The 19,012-nt window shown below is 33.5% G+C and overlaps 2 protein-coding genes across 2 annotated transcripts; both read right to left on the reverse strand.

Moving 5' to 3' along the window:
* Positions 1-7,410: 7,410 nt before the first annotated feature.
* On the reverse strand, positions 7,411-7,881 carry LOC106711556 (histone-lysine N-methyltransferase SETMAR-like). The gene has a single exon (XM_045684391.1). It carries the CDS (start codon positions 7,879-7,881, stop codon positions 7,411-7,413), a length of 471 nt encoding a protein of 156 aa, XP_045540347.1.
* Positions 7,882-13,816: 5,935 nt separating this feature from the next.
* LOC123722504 (histone-lysine N-methyltransferase SETMAR-like) lies at positions 13,817-14,287 on the reverse strand. Its single transcript, XM_045684392.1, has one exon. The coding sequence runs from the start codon at positions 14,285-14,287 to the stop codon at positions 13,817-13,819; it is 471 nt and encodes a 156-aa protein (XP_045540348.1).
* Positions 14,288-19,012: the final 4,725 nt, after the last annotated feature.

Raw genomic sequence — 19,012 nt, forward strand, 5'->3', positions numbered from 1 at the left:
CCCGCTGCGACTCTGCTCTACGCACGCGAGTCAACTCTTGACTTTTAACGCCGGCTCAGTTTGCATGCCTTGCCGCAATTTGTTCCGGATTATTGCAGCGAAACTGATTTGCAGTATTCTTTTGTTATTTCGAGTGAAACGTTGCTATACCGTTTTAAAAAGAACTTCTGTAGAAAGCTAAAAAACATTTTTATATTTCCAACCAAATTCTTTTAGAGTTTGGACATTCAGTTTAGCTAAGTTGTCAAACGGAATTATGTACACAAAGTTTCATTTAAGTGTTTAGATAAATATATAAAACTGTAGCTGTAATAAAACTGTAATTTTACGAAATATTATAATCATATTACGGCGAATTGTAATTATGTACAAAGCGTAAAGTGATAGGTCGTTAATAATAATTACCAACTTGTTCCCTGGCCTATAAAAATATCCATCAATCTCTGCGCGTCAATTAAACTTTTATAGCACGAAAATATAGCTGACGTGTACAGTACACGCAGTAGTATAGACAAGCATGACGCGCTGTGTAGGTTCAAATTCAATGCGAAAATAATATGAAGATGCACAATTCGTTCCAACATTACGCGTTAGCGCTGAGCTAGATTTTGTTCTAGAGTAGATTACTAGCAAATTTTTTTTTATTCCACTAAGGAAGAGTTCACGAGATCAATCGCAGTCCTGGTTCACCTTTTTTTTATAATGTAAGGTGGAAATCGAGTAATCGGCCACCTGGCTTTCGTAACGCACACTAATCAGAGGAAACGCGGAATTCCACTTCACGCCTGTCTTCTGTGTGGCCGTGGTATTGCACCGGTCGAGCCGGCCTATTGGTGCAACAGATGTTGTTGACGGCGTCTACTACTGTTAAACTGTATACTGGAACCACGAAAATAGTCTTCACAATGATTGCCAATACAACCACTTTTATGTCAAACATTTCCTTCATTGTAAAGTAAGATGTAGTTAATCGTTACAAAACATTAAAAAAATAACCTACAATATTCAGAGCTCTTTTGCGCTAGATTACTTGGTACCGTCGAATTTGGCATATGGCAGTAATTCACCATTGTCAATCCACATTACCGGTTCACTAATGGCCGTAGGATTTACGATTTAGTAGAACTGAGCCATAGCTTTGTTAGACAGGTATAAATTTAGTGACTTTTGAACTTATATATAGGTAATTAAAAATAGACCATATGGTAAAACGGGATGAAAATACGTTTTTCCTAACAAGTAAAAAATTATCCGGACGTTCGAAGAAGTATCCGGAGGAACGTTTCACAATTTAATTAATTATTAACGGTAATATTTTATGTTACGCGGAATATTCTGTAGAATATTGAATGGGTTATTTTCCATCTAAAGATGAAAAGAATGTTTTTTAAGGTGCAATAATAATATCAAAAATATTTCATTACAATTTAGAACCTTAGATCTTTGGTTCAAAAATGAGATGCTAAGCTCTGAGCTACACGATATAGAAATGTTTGTTAGAGATATGTCCAACAGTTCCTCTAATATTATAGAAGCAAAAATAATAAAAAAATAACACACATATTAAAAGAGAAAATTCGTAATGCGAAACTAAAAAATTGCTAAATTAAATAACTAGTGCGTATACATATTCCTTACTTACTTAATTTTTAATTATAAATCTTCAATTAACCAATAAATATTTATTTACCTTAATACGGGAAATTATAATTTAAACAGAAACTTTTATCACTTATTCAACACTTCCCAAACACAGTTATAAATTATGAAAATATTTACATCACAACTTTTTTAAATCCAAAAAATCACAGAGATTTAAAAAGGTTACTTTTTACTTTATAATTAGTTTTAAAATTAATTTTCTAAGCGTATATAGTTCGCGCTCACCGACGATGTCACAAGTGAGCAGACTACTGGCGACCACTCACACGGACAGATTATTTCGAACTGATTTCCCGCGCAACGGCCACAGAGAAAATATGCTCAGATTAAAAAGATCGCAAGAGGTGAGCGTTCACAAAACAAATTGACTTTGATCGATGGAATGATTAAGGTGAATGAAAACATCGATGCAAATGTAACGTCGACCATTCATTTCATTCATTCTCTCGATATGTTTGGGCGCGGAGAATGAAAAATGTTGAAAAATCGCCAACAATCAAATGCATCGCTAATTGATTTGTATTTACTTAACTGGTTAATGTTTGCAGTTTATTTTTTTTTAATTTTCTTTTCCTTATTAATTATTTTTAAATTTTGTCTGCATAAATTCAGTCTGTGCTGAATCATATAGCTTTTTAACTGTAGCTTTGAATTTTTTTTAATACTAACTCATACTTTTTGGAGGTTATAATATTTCATTTCTTTTTGCGGCGTTTTTGAATATTACGAAGTTATAAACTAAACAATATTTTACAGCGCACAAAAATTTACCTCAAGGTTTCGATTCTAAAAAGAATTCATTAAAATTTTATATATATATTTTTTTTAAATCTTTTGCAGTTTGTCTCTTTTATTAAAAAAATGAAAATGGTTTTAAATTCTAGAACATTGATTGCGTTACCGGCTTCAAAGAGCAAAGAGCAACCATCGATATAGCGTGGGTGAAGTCAAAAGATATTTATGTGAACCTCAGCGAATGAAAACAAAACTTTAAAAGCTCAATTAACGGAGACTTCAACAAAATGAGAAATAGCCTACCGACCTGACATGATGTTTGTAAAGAAAACCAGAAATAAATCTCATTTCACTGTTTTCTTTATACTTTTGTTTATAGATTTGCACTTGGCAACAAGTTTTACAATATATCACGAACAGTACACTGTTATTTGTCTTACACTAAGTGCTGGTTGCAAGGAAACATTGTTTTATTGTACAATTTATTACATAAACTAAAACCAGACATAACAATTGATAACTCAAGTAAATATTTTACATAATAACTCTACAAACAGCGTCAACTCTAGTACAGCTCTTTTTTATTAACCTGGATGTTTAATTTTTAAAACACTAGCTTTTACCCGCGACTCCTTCCGCGCGGAATAAAAAAAAGTCAAAAAAAGTCTCCTAGTTCTAAGCTACCTCCCCATCAATTTTCAGCTAAATCAGTTCGACCGATCTTGAGTTATAAATAGTGTAACTAACACGACTTTCTGACTATATATATAGATAAAGCATTTCCATCTGAATTTAGGGTCGTCCTAGAAATTTAAAGGACTGGGAAGAAAACTTTTTAACTCCAATATGATACTGACAGTATTGGTTAAAATTAGCAACCACCAGACACCGCAAGTGTTGAACCACAAGTGGCTGGCGCGCGCTTCGGCCACTTTTGTGGCTGCTTCTAGCTTCTCGTGACGCAGTTTGAGACTGTCGCATGTGATCCGTGTGCGGCGACACTTAGTATACAATATGACGAAGATTCAAAACACTTTATTAGTAACAAAGGACAAAGCCCATGTTTTATGTTTATATGTCCATGCAGTGGTGTGTTAAATCCTGGGTTTCACAGATAAAATTTAAAATAACCTAAAAATTATTAAACTTTTAACATATACATTAAATTCCTTGTTTAAATGTCAAATTTAATCAAATCAATATCTTTCTCTATACATTGGATAAAATAATAGTTTTGGTTGATGACATTATGTATAATTCTTTTCTACGAACACAATATCTAAAGCATTATTTGATACTATAACTTTACGTCCACGTCGAGACAACATTTTCAATAACAATCCTAGCTAACTTTAATTGTTTAAAATTGTATTCTCTCGTAAAGTGGCAGGTTAATGAGAATATATTTGGATATTTCGTATTCCCTAACGACCATACCCAAATGCTAATTAAATATTATAAAAACTTATAAAACCGTTCCTAAAGCTCATGACTGCATTAACTTCGTTTTAATATTTTTACTTGCAGAAATTATTACTATATTTTTGTGTTATTTCACTCAGAATAAGGAGCATCCTTTGAGAATGTTAGTAAAACTTAATTTTTCGCTATGAACGTTTTTAATATTGTCATTTAATTCAGTCGCGTGGCAATGAGATTCAGTTTAACCAAGCTAGTACAAGCTCAAAGGTTGTCAACCTTTAATTTAATGACAGCTGCCGGCGCCGGCGACTAATGCATTTGGAATTAATTGGGCTGCGGGATTGCGGTAAATCTTTATATGTAGCTAATTACTTTTGATAGATTTATTTTGTTTCAAATAACATTAGATTACAACCTTATTCAGGGCTTGAATTCTTTTGTTTGTTCCCAGTAAAAGTCGAATGGGGACCACAACTACGTGATTGGAAGTCAGTACCATTAGTTGTTAGTCAATGGCTTCTGTTTTTTTTTACAGAAGAATCCGCTGTAATACGGTGACTCATAATATGTTCATATGTTCCAGCAGAATCCATGTAGGAAAGATGAATCGAATGATATCGGTCTGGTTTATTGAACAAGTAGCAGTCGCCCGCGACTCCATCCGCGCGGAGTTTAAAATAAAAACGTAATAAGTCTATGTGTTCTTCCCGACTATGATCTACATCTATGCCAAATTTCATCGAGATCCGTTGAGCCGTACTAGAGATACTTTCAAACATCAATCCTTCCATCCAACCATTCATCCAAACATTCGCATTTATAATATTGGTAAGAAGTAAGTATATAAGTATGAAGTATGATAAATAAATAAATTTGTATCAAAAACGTAAAGAGATATTCATTATTGCTTGTATTATCTATATATCTGTAATACATAATTCATACAAAAAAAAAATGAAAATGAAATATAGTGACGTCCACTTCCTTGGCTCTGAACTGATCATAGTACCAAATATACCATCATTACTATAACTCGGCAATAAACTTATAAAAACCAGATCAAGGCGATCTTCAACAACTAAACGTATTTAAGTCGTAACATTGCAATAACGTTATTAAGAAACGAGAAATTGCGCAATAAATTTGTACAAAACCTTTGATACGACAAATGTTTATTTACTTTAGAATCGAAGCCATTATCATAGATCAATGCTGAGGTATTTTTATGTAAGTAGGTAGACTAAGTGGCTATTAATACCTGAAGGATATAGCAATCGTAAAAGTTTATGACAGCGTCAGAAATACGGTCAAAGGTCGTTGTTTCTCTCTCGGTCTAGGAAACTTCTATGATTACTACAGTTAGTAAAGATACTATAGATAAAAACACCTAACAATTTTTTTATATTTCGACCGTCTTATAATATTAGCTAACAATATATTTTATGAAACTGTGGAGATTAAAAATAAAGTACTAATTACGCTTTGATTGTTAAATCATCTTATATATAAAATTCTCGTGTCACGGGGTTCGAACTTGAACTCCTCCGAAACGGCTTGACCGATTCTCATGAAATTTTGTGAGCATATTCAGTAGGTCTGAGAATCGGCCAGCATTTATTTTTCATAACCCCCCCCCCCATTTTTTTTACTGCGCGCGGACTGAGTCTGACTGAGTCGCGGTCGACAGCTAGTACTAATATAAATGAATGTTGGTTTAAATTTATGTCCGGAACGGCTTAACGGATCTTGATGTAATTTGGCTCACATATAGAACATATTCTGGAATAACACATAGACTACCTATTACGTTTTTTAATGCCATACGGACGGAGTCGCGAGCGACAGCTAGTTATGTAATAAAGTTGACACTATTATCACGGACGCATGTAAGGTTAATTAAAAGTTATATTAAATGTAATTTTCCAAACATAAAAAATGTAATAAATTATACAAGAAACTAAAACTATTATGCAATGAAGCGATATCCGATATGAGCTCAAGTTGAATTGCACACGAGGGCTGAGCTGCAAGACAGAGCAGTAGACATTTCAGTATTGCTATTGTTTAACGTAATCTAAATGTTAAAATTGTAATGTCTCGGCGATAGCAATTCTTCACTCTTTCATCGCTCTCCCCCGTGTGAAACTAGCATTGGTCAGCAGTTCGCAAGTAACAGCAGGCAATGCAACGTCCACGAATGTCCTTCGCTTTCTCCAATATGCACACTTGCACAAATCTAGCTTCATATCTATAAAACGTAACAATGTCATGACCTAAGATTTATTGCTATGTCATCATAACATAACTTTGTGTCAGTTCACTTCGGGACATTGCGTCGCCTCAGTGCTTATTTGTTCTATCTACCAACGGTTACTTTTTCCAGTAGACACGTTTTTATCTCCATTTAAAAAAAAAAGCATTTGTTTTTAGATTCGAAAGTCTTTCTTAGTAAAATAGTTACCAATCAATAGATTTTTATAATTCTCATGTAGGGATGGTTATGAATTATACCTTATTTCACAGTTTATATTTGGAGATAGAACAAACATGCACAAATGTTATTACGAATATGGAGTTAGAACATTATCACATAAGAGATAGGCCAAAGTTATTGTTCCATTTTTGCGTGCTTGTTTGTTCTATGTGCCAAAAGTATATATAGGATGTTTATTTTTTTAGCTGTCAAACTAACATTCAATATCATAACTCTCTCTCTTACTATAACAATACGTTTATTAATTGTTTTTATGAGTATAATAATATTAAGGGATTTCGTGCACTAGTTTACTACGACTTTGCCGTAGTGACCGCAGCGATCAGACTTTTATAGGAATGTCTCGCACTGTGCAGCAAAGATCTGCCTCTAGTTTGTGGTCGCTGCGGCCACTAGTTTGAATTATAGTTGCGAAATGCGCGAAATCCCTAAACCGACACCATTTTAAGGTTTTCAAAAGAAAAAAAATTTTTTTGAGGGATTTTTTTAATGATAAATGAATATTGTACTTATGACCTGCCTAATACCTTTAAAATTATAAAATCACTTTTGAGTTCTATCTTTGAAATCAAAGATAGGGATGTCAAAGATAAAACTCAAAAGTGCTATTACAATAATTAAAGGTATTGATGATCTCAGATCGGCACTTATTGTATTAGACAAGCGCCTCTGATTTACAATTTAATCATACACTGTTTAGGTTTATTTGAAAATCGAAAAAGAACTTATAATAGGTTGGGGAAAAAGTTTTTTCGCATTTTATATGAAAATTCAAAACATTTTTAACTTTTTGCCATCTTATAGGTAGGGACATGACTCCATTGCTATAGAAATTTTGGGGCTTCTGATCAAAAAACTGCGTCAAATAGTTTTGGCAGTCCTCTCGTGATGTTAACCTGACACTGCCTAAAGAATTCTGAAGAGACCGAAACAGGTGAAAATCTGAAGGTGCCAGGTCAGGACTATACGGCGGATGCATTAACACCTCCCAGCCAAACTCTCTTAATTTTTGCTGAGTGGTTAAATATGTGTGAGGTCTAGCGTTATCATGATGAAAAACCACACCCCTTCTATTGATTAATTCCGGCCGCTTTCTCTCAACTTCTTGCTTTAATCTTATCAGTTGTTCGCAGTAGTTCTGAATCGATGGTCCTGCCTGGTGGTAACAGCTCATAATGAATAATGCCCTTCCAATCCCACCACACACACAGCATCACCTTGTTGCGAGTTAACCCGGGTTTCGCCACAGTCTGTGAAGCCTGACCGGCCTTGGACCATGACCTTTTTCGCACGTTCTTGTCGTACGTGATCCACTTTTCATCACCGGTTATCAATTTCTTCAAAAATGGTTCGGTCTCATTACGTCGTAATAAAGAATCACAAATGAGTACACGGTTCATTAGGTTTCTTTCAGAGAGCTCGTGAGGTACCCAAATATCGAGCTTTTTTGTGTACCCATTTTCTTTCAAATGCGCCAAAACTGTTTTGTGTTCAATTCCCAGTTCTTCAGCTACGTCGTAACTACTGATATGCCAATCTTGCTCCACTTTTTCAAAAATAGCATCCATTTTATCCGTAACAGGGCGACCAGAGCGACGTGCATCTTTCGGACCCTCCCTCTCCCTTTGAGGGATGGGTAAAAGTGTACAAGTTAGCAGAAATGGTTCTCAGTTATTAAAAACAACACCCTGTATCCAATTCATAACGGGATTGAGAGAAGGTTAAAAAGTACTCACTGCTCAGTTCGGAGCTGCATCTTCTTATATTTATTTTTGCGACTAGTTGCAGACATTGTTTATCACTTCTTTGAAACAATTCTGGCACAAACACACAACGATTGATATGTTTTTTTTTATTTTTTCCGGGAGCGACTAAGTGGTCTCAGTGATGACTTCGGAAACAATGACAATCAAACAAAATGGCGGACATGGCGTCGTGGGCTGTGATTGGTCAATTCATTGGACATAGAACACACAAGCACTGAATTTTTATAACGATGTAGGATATAAAACAAACACTGGACTTAGAACAAATAAGCACAAAAAATTCATTGCAGTGTCGTGTCATACGTAAAATTTAAATGTTTTTTTGTAGTTTTAGAAACAAAAACTTCCTAATCTTCCTTTACCAACAAGACTGAAATTTAAATCTTTACGATACTACATTTAAAGTCCATTTTCGGTCAATTTGGTCGATAGAACAAAAAAGCACTGAGGCGACGATTGGCCTTCCGCATTGTCTCAAGTTTTTCGACAATACGAATTCATCCATTTACTATCCTTATACTAAAGTAATTTTAAAACATATAACACTAACTAGCTGTCGCCTGCGACTCCGTCCGCGCGCAGTTAATAAGCTTATATGACACGTTCGTAGATTTACCATAGCAGCGCCATCTATTGATTACTTACTCAACCCAGTCGAAAGGTATCGACATCTGTTAGAATCATTTGGAGTTAACAGATAATTGTAACTGTCAAATAATAACAGACAATAAATTAAAATTGCGACAAAAAAAATATAATTTGAGATTTAAACTATCCTACCACTCAAGTTGGATCGAACTGCACATGGTGTGCGAATTTTATTATAATCGGTTAAGTGGTTTAGGAGTCCATTGAGGACAAACATTGTGACACGAGATTTATATATATTAAGATTTAGGGGGAAATTGATTATTTCAATGTTGGCATGTTATATAATATGTTTTGTAGTAAATATTAGGAAGGAAGTTTTAGACGTAGTTAAAAAGTATAGTTTTCAATTAACTAAAGAAGTTTAATTAAGTTTTGTGCATTTGCTGATAGTTTAATATTGTGTATGTTTAGGCTCCGATGATAACCTCGGTGTTCGTAACGCTCGTTTGCCCCTGTCCCTTATAAAAGAGGTACTTTTAATTAAAATAGTGGTCCTTTGTTCGAAATACGATCATAATTTATAATTAAAGATTTTTCATTTTCGATTTTAAATAGCGTTATTCACATTTTCTGCATATTTAAGTTAATTGTGTTACATTTTCACGTTAATCAGTTCTTTTCACGTATTAATGTAATGACGATATTATTAATATAAGTTTTTAATTAATAAATAAACCATAATATGAAGCATTAAACTTGTCGATGTTATTAAGTAATACGATTTCTGTAAATCAGTGGCGTCATTACACTCACATTGAAGAGCAAACGATCTCTTCTATGTCAAATTGTATTTGATATAGTAGAGATCGTTTGCTAAGCGAAATTAAATAGGAGTCCTTTTATCTTTTCTTCGAAAGATATTTGAGTTTCGTTCAGCAAACGAGGAGGTGATCACACCTCGACAACCTGTAGTAATGAATCTTCTGACAGGATATTACGAATATATGACTTTGCACTTCTTTACCAGCAAATACTGTATTCGCGTGATATTAAAAAAGGAAAAATATAACACAAGAAATCTTACTGATTTTTTATATTGTACCTTCGCATCTTATTTTTAGTATGTTTAAATTAATATTTTAAAGTTACGGCATTGATCTAGAATGGTAGAATGGCGGCTTTCGAGCCACGAACCCTTTAAAATCAATATAGTTCCGTTCATCCAGCGCTCAAAATGCAACACTGCGCGATAAAACAGTGATAAATAGCGATTCATGGAAATACATTTGTTCTTTTGGAACGCTTTATTAACGCGCGATAAAAAAACGCCCGTGCGAATATCGGCTATTTGTTGATAGCCTTGTTTTTTTTTAATTAAAATTAAAACAAGTGTTAAACACATTCATAAATAAATAAATGTAAAATGTTTGTTTTAATTGATTCTGTACTAAATTTGACTATTCGTACGTATCAGATGATTTGTTTTATTTCAATTTGTACGTGAATCGAGGCGTTCAAGTATATCGTAAGGAAAATTCCTTGTTTATTTCATTGTTCACAGAATCCATTTAATCGTGGTACATTTCCACAAAAAAGTACGAGTACATTTCTGTTATTAAAAACTTGTTTAAAATTATAACGGAAGCAGATTTTACGATAATCCATGGTTATTAACGGTTACGAAGAATAACTTCCTATTATCAAGTGTAAACAATTTATTCACAAGTGTTACGGTTATTTACATTCAAAGTCAATATTTTACCTGAACAATATTTTAATTCGAAAGAGAAGCTTTTCATGGGATATTTTTACAATCACGTTAACTTGTAACATCGTATTTACGACTCCTTTATATCTTACAAGTCTTCCTTTGTAACATAAAAGATTTGCGAATTGCTTATCATTGATTGATAATTTCACGCCAAATATAAGTTCGTAGTCTCTGCCTACCCCTTTTAGTCACGTGCGTAATAATGTTGTGTAAAAAATTCTAGATTACTATCTATCAATATCATATATCAAAATGATACTTTTGACTTATTTCTTGAAATTTTTAAATATTTTAAAAAACTAAAAACATTGTATCCCAACGAGCAACGATAAGGTGACTCGTAATTTCATAACAGAAAACATTTTTTCTTAGAAATATCAGTGATATTTTTACGAGACAAGATAAAACTTTTCTAGGTAGAAACTGTATTATTTTATACCTCTCCAGTGTGGTAAGGTTTAAAACAGAAAGTAATCCGACCTCCGATATATTTCATAGAAAAATCCAAATATTTCGTTAACTACTATAAACCATAGCGCTTTTCGACATTAAAATCTTCATATCGTGTTCTAAATAAATTCTACAACGGTGCAGCGCCATCTGCTATCTGAAAATATTTATAAACTACCTTTTTACTGTGAAAAAAGTGGTAAAGGCTGACACAATTTATTATTTCTTTTATATTGAGATGTTAGTTAGTAATTTATTCCGGGAACACAAAGGTCCGGCGATAAGCCGCGGCTATTTGTCGCTTGGCCGGGACAATGCAGCAGTAGAGTAACTTCGCGGGAACACGCCATTTTATTATTTAAAATATGTACTATCAATTTGGTATTTATAGTCATGAAAAAATAAACTATATTGTATTATATTAGAAGACACTTCAATTAAGATACATTTTGTTTTACATTTAATTACATTTAATTCCCAAAAGTCTCTTAACACAAAGATAATTGTTACTTTGCGTTACTAAATTTGTAACATGTCTTAGATAATGTACATATTTAATTTAAATGTAACTTAAAACTACTAAAATATTACTAGTTACAAAAGCTTTCAGAATAGTAAGCACCAACAAAGTTTTAGGATGAAATTGCACTAAGCTTTTCTGAAAAGCCTTGAAGTATTTAGAACAAAGCTAGTAGAGTACTAAAACTATTAAATGTAGCTGCGTAGGCCGAGCATTACTTAAATGTCTGTCACCCTCTGCGAAAGTATATCATCTCAGTGTCACATAATTACGCATACGCAACTGTACAATAGGAAGTAGGAACGAAAGACGTGCGTAAAACTTGGCGCGGTCTAGGTCTTTTTTTTAATACTTGATAAAATTTATACTTTAAAACCGTACTTAAGGGTCTTGAAATTCTCGAATGATATTTATTTTATTTGTTGTAATGATGTGTTATTTTATTTATTTAAATTTAGCGGAAAACCTTCACGACTGAAGAGGCACTGGAAGGAGAAGAAATGATGTGTATTTTTATGATTGCTTTTTAATTTCTTCATATTTAGCAAACATAATTCTTTAAAGATGTGTGTACACAAACATATAACTATGTATGTAAGAGTCGAGCTGCAATAACCGTGCCCGGAATTTACACCGGCAATCTGTTTCACTTAACGTTCCTCTGTCCGTTCTCATTGTCGTATCTACAACACACAAACACATATTAGAACACGATAACAATATGTTATGTTCCTGAAAATTCCATCACAATGTTACACATATATTATAACATTATTTAGACTATAGATGGCGCTTTTTATTAAGAAAAAAACGTAACATTCGAATAGAGGTAGCCACTTTATAATATAAAAAAATTACAAAATTTCAAAATGTATCTTTAATATAATAATGAAAGAAAATGTATGTTTTCTCCAGTTGGTACCACTTTAAAAATGTTGTTATTTAAGGCAGCGTGTCGTCGCCTCAGTGCTTATTTGTTCTATCTACCAACGGTTACTTTTTCCAGTAGACACGTTTTTATCTCCATTTAAAAAAAAAAGCGTTTGTTTTTAGATTCGAAAGTCTTTCTTAGTAAAATAGTTACCAATCAATAGATTTTTATAATTCTCATGTAGGGATGGTTATGAATTATACCTTATTTCACAGTTTATATTTGGAGATAGAACAAACATGCACAAATGTTATTACGAATATGGAGTTAGAACATTATCACATAAGAGATAGGCCAAAGATATTGTTCCATTTTTGCGTGCTTGTTTGTTCTATGTGCCAAAAGTATATATAGGATGTTTATTTTTTTTAGCTGTCAAACTAACATTCAATATCATAACTCTCTCTCTTACTATAACAATACGTTTATTAATTGTTTTTATGAGTATAATAATATTAAGGGATTTCGTGCACTAGTTTACTACGACTTTGCCGTAGTGACCGCAGCGATCAGACTTTTATAGGAATGTCTCGCACTGTGCAGCAAAGATCTGCCTCTAGTTTGTGGTCGCTGCGGCCACTAGTTTGAATTATAGTTGCGAAATGCGCGAAATCCCTAAACCGACACCATTTTAAGGTTTTCAAAAGAAAAAAAATTTTTTTGAGGGATTTTTTTAATGATAAATGAATATTGTACTTATGACCTGCCTAATACCTTTAAAATTATAAAATCACTTTTGAGTTCTATCTTTGAAATCAAAGATAGGGATGTCAAAGATAAAACTCAAAAGTGCTATTACAATAATTAAAGGTATTGATGATCTCAGATCGGCACTTATTGTATTAGACAAGCGCCTCTGATTTACAATTTAATCATACACTGTTTAGGTTTACAGTCAAAACCGTTTATAGCGACATCGTTTAGAACAACATACCGGTTAAATTGACCTAAATCAAAGGTCCTGGCTGAATGTTATTACATATCTTTCCTATTAATACCTGTCACCGGTTGTTACAACTATCGGTTTTTACGACTCAATATGAGTAGTCCCTTCGATGTCGTTATAACAGATTTTGACTGTATTTGAAAATCGAAAAAGAACTTATAATAGGTTGGGGAAAAAGTTTTTTCGCTATTTATATGAAAATTCAAAACATTTTTAACTTTTTGCCATCTTATAGGTAGGGACATGACTCCATTGCTATAGAAATTTTGGGGCTTCTGATCAAAAAACTGCGTCAAATAGTTTTGGCAGTCCTCTCGTGATGTTAACCTGACACTGCCTAAAGAATTCTGAAGAGACCGAAACAGGTGGAAATCTGAAGGTGCCAGGTCAGGACTATACGGCGGATGCATTAACACCTCCCAGCCAAACTCTCTTAATTTTTGCTGAGTGGTTAAATATGTGTGAGGTCTAGCGTTATCATGATGAAAAACCACACCCCTTCTATTGATTAATTCCGGCCGCTTTCTCTCAACTTCTTGCTTTAATCTTATCAGTTGTTCGCAGTACTTCTGAATCGATGGTCCTGCCTGGTGGTAACAGCTCATAATGAATAATGCCCTTCCAATCCCACCACACACACAGCATCACCTTGTTGCGAGTTAACCCGGGTTTCGCCACAGTCTGTGAAGCCTGACCGGCCTTGGACCATGACCTTTTTCGCACGTTCTTGTCGTACGTGATCCACTTTTCATCACCGGTTATCAATTTCTTCAAAAATGGTTCGGTCTCATTACGTCGTAATAAAGAATCACAAATGAGTACACGGTTCATTAGGTTTCTTTCAGAGAGCTCGTGAGGTACCCAAATATCGAGCTTTTTTGTGTACCCATTTTCTTTCAAATGCGCCAAAACTGTTTTGTGTTCAATTCCCAGTTCTTCAGCTACGTCGTAACTACTGACATGCCAATCTTGCTCCACTTTTTCAAAAATAGCATCCATTTTATCCGTAACAGGGCGACCAGAGCGACGTGCATCTTTCGGACCCTCCCTCTCCCTTTGAGGGATGGGTAAAAGTGTACAAGTTAGCAGAAATGGTTCTCAGTTATTAAAAACAACACCCTGTATCCAATTCATAACGGGATTGAGAGAAGGTTAAAAAGTACTCACTGCTCAGTTCGGAGCTGCATCTTCTTATATTTATTTTTGCGACTAGTTGCAGACATTGTTTATCACTTCTTTGAAACAATTCTGGCACAAACACACAACGATTGATATGTTTTTTTTTTATTTTTTCCGGGAGCGACTAAGTGGTCTCAGTGATGACTTCGGAAACAATGACAATCAAACAAAATGGCGGACATGGCGTCGTGGGCTGTGATTGGTCAATTCATTGGACATAGAACACACAAGCACTGAATTTTTATAACGATGTAGGATATAAAACAAACACTGGACTTAGAACAAATAAGCACAAAAAATTCATTGCAGTGTCGTGTCATACGTAAAATTTAAATGTTTTTTTTGTAGTTTTAGAAACAAAAACTTCCTAATCTTCCTTTACCAACAAGACTGAAATTTAAATCTTTACGATACTACATTTAAAGTCCATTTTCGGTCAATTTGGTCGATAGAACAAAAAAGCACTGAGGCGACGGTGTGTTACTGTAACAGATGTGAAAAACAACGCAATTTCTCTTCACTTTCTGCAGACCGCAAGTATTCCGCTGAGAAAGTACCTCAGTTATTTTCATGAGAGAAAAACGTAAAGTTTAAACGCTGACATTATTATTCTTTTCACGTCGTAATCATCGCGTCGTTTGTGGAAACGCGGTAATGATTTCTTCTTGTTTTGAATACAGCTCTTTGATGCGACCTTTATTTTGTAGTATTGTTTTTCCTTACAAACGTCACTAAATATAGGCTTCATGGTAAAGGGAAGGAATGAGCTATTTTCAAAAGAATAATAAATACAATAAAATTATAATTTCCTTTATCTTAATTTAATTAAAAAGTCACACTATGAATATGATGTCACAACACATAAACAGCTTCTAATGTTTAAAAATCTTATAAAATTTTATAACAAAAAAATCGAACTTTTATTCTGACTGAACTTTATTCTAGCCAAATATAATCTGTTTAAATAAACCACTTATAGCTAAGTGCCAAACATTTCATCATTTTGGAATTAAAATTTTAACTTTCGTCAAGTTGGTTGACCTTTCAAAGGATCAAAATGAAATAACTTTGATAAACATCTTGTGGGACTGCAATATAAAGTTGTGCGGTTGCCAATTGTCGCCGGCAGATGTCGCTCGCTACATCTTATACTGCCAGCTCGTAAATTCATTATGTGCTGAACGTGAAAGGTGAAAAGTCTAGTCCAGTACAACGTGTAACTTAATTTTTTCTTAATTTTTCTATTCAATTTATTTGTGGGCTACTTGTGCTATTAATAAAATTTAAATAGTCACGGTCATTTACTTCACAATGTGCTCCAGCCTCAGCTTAATTTACATACGACCACATACTGCTCTTCTGTAGAACAATAAAGCTTTGTGCTGTGTCACGTATAACTAATCAGATAAAGTTGAGCCCAACAGCGATTATGTTTTTCACTACAGCTTTATAGGTAGATAAATATACCACCACAAGTTTATTTCTAATAGTACTTGTCACTTAGATTTTTTTACGTTTCAAATTTCATCAGTTCAGTTCAGTGTTAAAGTTTGTCTTTATATTTGTAGTGACGTAGTAACAATCAACTATGTTTTGTTACACTAACAAACTATTAAGGATTTAAAATATCTAATAAAAATAAAAAATATTCAAACATTTAACTGTCATTCTTTCGCTAAAGGAAAACATCGTTGTACAAGTTACACATATTAGACGGTGATAGCTGAGTACGACGCAGATTATCCTAGATATGTTTTAATGCGTTTATAGTTTGTCTAAATGGTATGATAGTGTGAGCTGGATTCTTTTTCAATGTAGCTCGTAAAGTACCCTTTACGACGTGTCACGTGTCATGGGACAGTAGTCTGTTACTGCATCGTAAATAATCAACATAAACACAATATTATATTTTGAACGACATCACACAGAAATAGTGACACGCCTCCGCTAATAACATATTTATAATTAAACTAACAAATTTATTAGGCTTGTGTAACTAAAAATGAAGTTGATTGTAAACGATTTTATATCTGTCTTTCAATAAAAGCTCATGATGTACCTTTTTTTTTACTTCAGAAAAAAATAATCATTTTGTACAAAAACTTGATACTTTTATACCTCGAACCTTAATTGAATTTTTCTATATAAGCATTCCCGTCGGTAGCTAAGAAATAATTTAAGTACTGTATCAACATTTACAATTTTATTGGACCGTATTAGAAAAGTTAATATAAAATAAGCAAACCGAACGAGAGCAAATAACGTATTTTAAATAAACAAGATGCTTTAAAATAACTTGACATTTCTCGAGAACATCTTCAACACGCTAGATCCTCTCGAAGTCGGGGCTCAGACTTCTTCCTTAAACTTTTCCGACAAGTTTGTATTATTGAACGAGTTTTTGTCGATCACACGTCCAAACTAATTATTTAATATTATTGGAGAGCCTTAATTAATTTATGATTTGTTTATAATAAGATAGGATTAATGTCTTAACGTAGCTAACTACACTACACTAATTTGGTGACAATTTTAGTAAAAAAACAAATTATTTTACATTGAAAGACTAAAAAACTTTGCAATCATATATTTTAGAGACTTCAGTTTTCACACATAGTTATATAAAGTTCGGGGCTTTTATATAACTAAAGAGACACAACCTTCGACATATTATGTAAATTACTGGAGTAATTCAATTGTTAATTAACATAAGATATTGTCTTATGTAACGAACGAGTGCTTTCTCCATGTATTAAATATGAGACGTAATTTATTAAGAGCTCACTTAGAATATTAAGAAGATTTATGATCAAATAATACAATTACCTACATAATTGCTATTAACTGGGGCGTTGGGTAATTACAATATGTTGTAACTCTACAACGTGTGGCGATTTTCATCTTACTTACATTATAAACGCGAATGTATGGGTGGATGGATGTTTGCTTGAAGATATCACCGGAACGACTCAACAGAACTTGATGATATTTGGCACAGATGTAGAACAAAGTCTTGAAGAACACGTAGGCTACTAATAAAGTTTGTTTTAATTGAGCGCGGACGCAGTCGCGGGCGACAACTAGTTTGAAATAGAATTCGATGAGAAAAGAACACTTTATCAAGGATAATGTTAGTATTTTAAAAAGACGTTATGGATTACTTCACTCTTATAGTTTTTACTTGAAAAATATTTATACTAATGAACGAATCTCCTCATTAGTTTAAAATTCTGAGAAGTTTATTAGTCAATGAATAGTGAAGTAAAACCTTAAACCTTTGCTTGAAATTAACGGGGACACTAGAATAAGATAGCTTTACTATGACTTTACAGATAAATATAGAAGCTTTTTATATACGAAGAATGTAATAATTTTTATTAGACAAAGTGGCAGCGGCGGCGGCGGCGGCAATGAGAACGTTCACTAGTCTAGAGTAGAGAGTTATATTGGAGCGCGGATTTTGTTTTACGATCGCTTTACGCATCCTAAAATACGTAGCTATAAAATTGTGTTAAAACGATTACCAATAAACGTGTATTTAAGTGTGTGACATAACGCCAAATGATATGCGGCGATGTCCTCTGGAATGCTGCGTGTGGCTGCTGGAAACACGTCAATTTAGAAGTTGTAAACAACTGACTCAAGAAAACCTGATACACATTAATGTATAAAATTGTTACGTAATTAATTACGTGAACGGTGTGCTCTCATGTCCGCAATGTGCGAGGATTTTCGCAAACAAAATTGGCTACATAAGCCACATGCGAGCACACCAACGTCAAAACCGGAGCTGAAGACAGTCGCCGTGGCCGATATCGGCCGGGATTACATCATAAAATTACCGTAAAAAAATATAGAGACCACACTGCGATTGTACATATTTTTATAAAAAAAAAAACTTAAGCATGATCATGGGTTCAATTAAAGTTTGTTACTTTTTAACTTGTTCAAAATTTGAAATGTAATAAAATCGGTAATTTGGAATTGAGATTTTTATTAAAAAAAATTTTCCTTTTAATTTTTTAAATTAATAATTTATTTTTTAAGTGCCAGTTATTAACTGATGTCTTATTTTCGAGTTTTATTTCCTCTGAGTGATAAATATAAGAGTACATAAATATTGTTCTTTCACGTATCCGCAAATACAGCAATTATCTGAATCAATGAAATACTAATACCGAATTTACTAGTCGATAAAAATAACAAAGCTCGTTAGGTCCATTCACTAGATCCCTTGAACCCTCATCTTGCTGACGTCGACCTGACTTCATTGAACGCTGATAAGCCGCGCCACAAACGGACCAGTTATTCATCACTACATTTATTACGTAATGAGTTAGAATTTATTTTGGGAAAATCTTTTAAATTGATTATATCAAACGTAATATATGAAACAATTTGTTATTGCAATTTGTTCCTTCAATATTATGATTATGTATTTACCTATGTTTTGATTATGTAACTACATAGTGTACAAAAATTACAATAATTTGCGGCCAACATAAATACGAGCAGCAGACGCTGTGCGTAGCGCAAGTTACTGCT

Source organism: Papilio machaon, chromosome 26 (assembly GCF_912999745.1).
Source record: "Papilio machaon chromosome 26, ilPapMach1.1, whole genome shotgun sequence".
Lineage (NCBI taxonomy): Eukaryota > Metazoa > Arthropoda > Insecta > Lepidoptera > Papilionidae > Papilio > Papilio machaon.